Here is a 2,455-nt window from a genome sequence, read left to right as displayed (position 1 = left end):
TCATAGTTTGAAATTGTTCACGCATTCAAAAGCAATCATAAGTATCAACTGGTAGCCAAAGATCATGAAAACACAGCACAAGAAGAAGTGAATCAGAATAAAATAGATATTGGAGAGGAGGAAGCAGGTGAAACCATTAGTTCTGATTTAATGGAGGGCAACAATAAAGGAGATATTTCCCCTAAACACTTGACAAAAACTAAAAAGGGTCACAAGGCAAGAGATAAAAGTGTTCCTCCCAAGACAGTGGGAGGAGTACAAACAAGGATGGCATGTTCTAAAGGAGTTTCTCAATGAATAGCTCATTAATATGGAATATAAGGTCTGTAAACACTCAACAGGCCTTTGAGAGGGTAGTACTATTACATAGACAGAAACATTTTAATTATGTTGCCTTACTAGAGCCTTTCCAGCATGTTAGACATATTGACATGTACAAATTGTGGTTAAATATGGGGACATCATGGCATAATGTGAATGGGAAGATTTGGATTTTTGTGGATGCATAAATTCAAGTAGAAATAATGAGAGATACAGAACAACTGTTATCCTGTAGATTCACTCATTTGGGTGATGGGCAAGAGTTGGTGCTAACAGTTGTTTATGCAAGTACTGATAGAAGTGGGAGAATAACTCTATGGGAGGATCTATATGACATGTCTTCACACATCACCATCCCATGGCTTGTGGGTGGGGATTATAATGTCATTACAGATGACATTGAGAAATTTGGGGGTCTTCCTGTACAGTTTGCAGAAACAGAGGATTTTAGACAATGTATAGACATTTGCCAACTGATGGATCTTGGTTTTACTGGAAGTATGTTCACATGGTGGAATGGGAGATCTGATGAGGCTTGTATATTTAAAAGACTGGACAGATGTTTGGGAAATCAGGCTCTACAGAATTGTTTTCCTAATTTGGAGGTAGAGCATCTCATTAAACAAGGTTCTGACCTCTCCCCTTTGCTGGTAAATATGAGAGCAGATAGTAGACCAATTAGGAAATCTTTCAGGTTTCTTAATTTTTGGGTGGAGCATGAATCTTTTCTAGATGTAATCAAAGAAAATTGGGTGGAATCTTATGGCTCAGACCCCTTCTTTAACTTTCATAATAAGATAAAAAAGGTGGGAAGAGCTCTCTCTAAGTGGAGTAGGGACACTTATGGTGATATCTTCAAGCAAATTGCAACTCTGGAGGAAGTGATGCAGGTGCATGAGCTGGAATTTGAACAGAATCCTACAGGGCTTAACAGGGAAAGGCTACAAAGGGTACAAGCTAATCTGATCAGGTTTTATGCTATTGAAGAAAAATTTTGGAGACAAAAAGCAGGGATGCAGTGGTTTCAGGATGGAGATAGGAACACAAAATTCTTTCATGCTCATGTCAATGGAAAGAGAAGAAAGCTACAGTTACAGAGAATTCAAGATCATACAGGTACATGGCTGGACACTGAAGAGGAGATTGCGCAGGAAGCAATCAGATTTTTCTCAGACCAATTCAAAGAGGAAAATATCCCTACAGATTTCTCTATGCTTGATAAGATTCCTAAAATGGTTACAGAAGAACAAAATCAACAACTCTATGAAATGCCAGATGAAGCAGAGGTGAAAAGAGCAGTTTTTGGTTTAAATGGAGACAGTGCAGGGGGTCCTGATGGTTTCACAGGGAGATTTTTCCAAGATTGTTGGGAAATTATTGCAAAGGACTTGGTGACCATGGTGAGATCATTCTTCTGTGGGCATGAACTCCCAAGGTATGTAACTTGTACCAATTTGGTTTTGATACCAAAGAAGAAAGAAATTAATACATTTTCTGATATGAGGCCAATCAGCTTGAGTAACATCACTAGCAAAGTTATCTCAAGAATCATTCATGAAAGGCTGATATATCTACTGCCTAAAATCATTTCACCTCAGCAATCAGGATTTGTTAAAGGCAGGAGTATTGTAGAAAACATTCTGTTAGCTCAGGAAATTGTACATGATATTAGGATTAGAGAAAAGCCTGCAAATATTGTCATTAAGCTTGACATGGAAAAGGCTTATGACAGGGTATCATGGTTATTTCTAACTAAAGTCCTGAGGAGAATGGGGTTCGGTGAATTTACTATTGATCTGGTGTTTAGAGTTATCTCAAATAATTGGTATTCCATTTTGATTAATGGGCAACCTCATGGATTTTTCAAATCATCTAGAGGAGTAAAGCAAGGAGATCCACTGTCCCCTACTTTATTCATTTTGGCTGCAGAATGTTTGTCTAGGGCTCTCAATGCACTGCATACTGAGGATGAGTACAAGGAATATGGGATGCTAAAATGGAGTCCATATGTCAATCATTTGGCATATGCAGATGATACTATCATTTTCACCTCTGCTAATGAACAGTCTATGAGATTAGTGATGAAGACTTTGAGTAATTATGAGAAGGTGAGTGGTCAGAAGATCGACAAGTA

At 38.1% G+C, this 2,455-nt stretch overlaps 1 protein-coding gene across 1 annotated transcript; it reads left to right on the top strand.

The window, feature by feature from the left end:
- The first annotated feature begins 524 nt into the window (after positions 1 to 524).
- On the top strand, positions 525 to 1,588 carry LOC132644228 (uncharacterized). The gene is made up of 2 exons (XM_060360806.1): positions 525 to 1,291; positions 1,564 to 1,588. Exons 1-2 carry the CDS (start codon positions 525 to 527, stop codon positions 1,586 to 1,588), a joined length of 792 nt encoding a protein of 263 aa, XP_060216789.1.
- The last annotated feature ends 867 nt before the right edge of the window (positions 1,589 to 2,455 follow it).

The sequence above is a fragment of the Lycium barbarum genome, chromosome 6, assembly GCF_019175385.1.
Source record: "Lycium barbarum isolate Lr01 chromosome 6, ASM1917538v2, whole genome shotgun sequence".
In the NCBI taxonomy this organism is placed as follows: domain Eukaryota; kingdom Viridiplantae; phylum Streptophyta; class Magnoliopsida; order Solanales; family Solanaceae; genus Lycium; species Lycium barbarum.
Note: the sequence above shows the minus strand (reverse complement) of the source record. Positions and strands in the feature narration are given on the sequence as shown.

Bases quoted from the DNA above. Each gene is read 5' to 3' on its own strand.
- LOC132644228 (XM_060360806.1), top strand. From the start codon at position 525: ATGAGAGATACAGAACAACTGTTATCCTGTAGATTCACTCATTTGGGT. The intron at 1,292-1,563 runs GTTTTATGCTAT...AAATGGTTACAG, and splicing joins GTACAAGCTAATCTGATCAG to AAGAACAAAATCAACAACTC.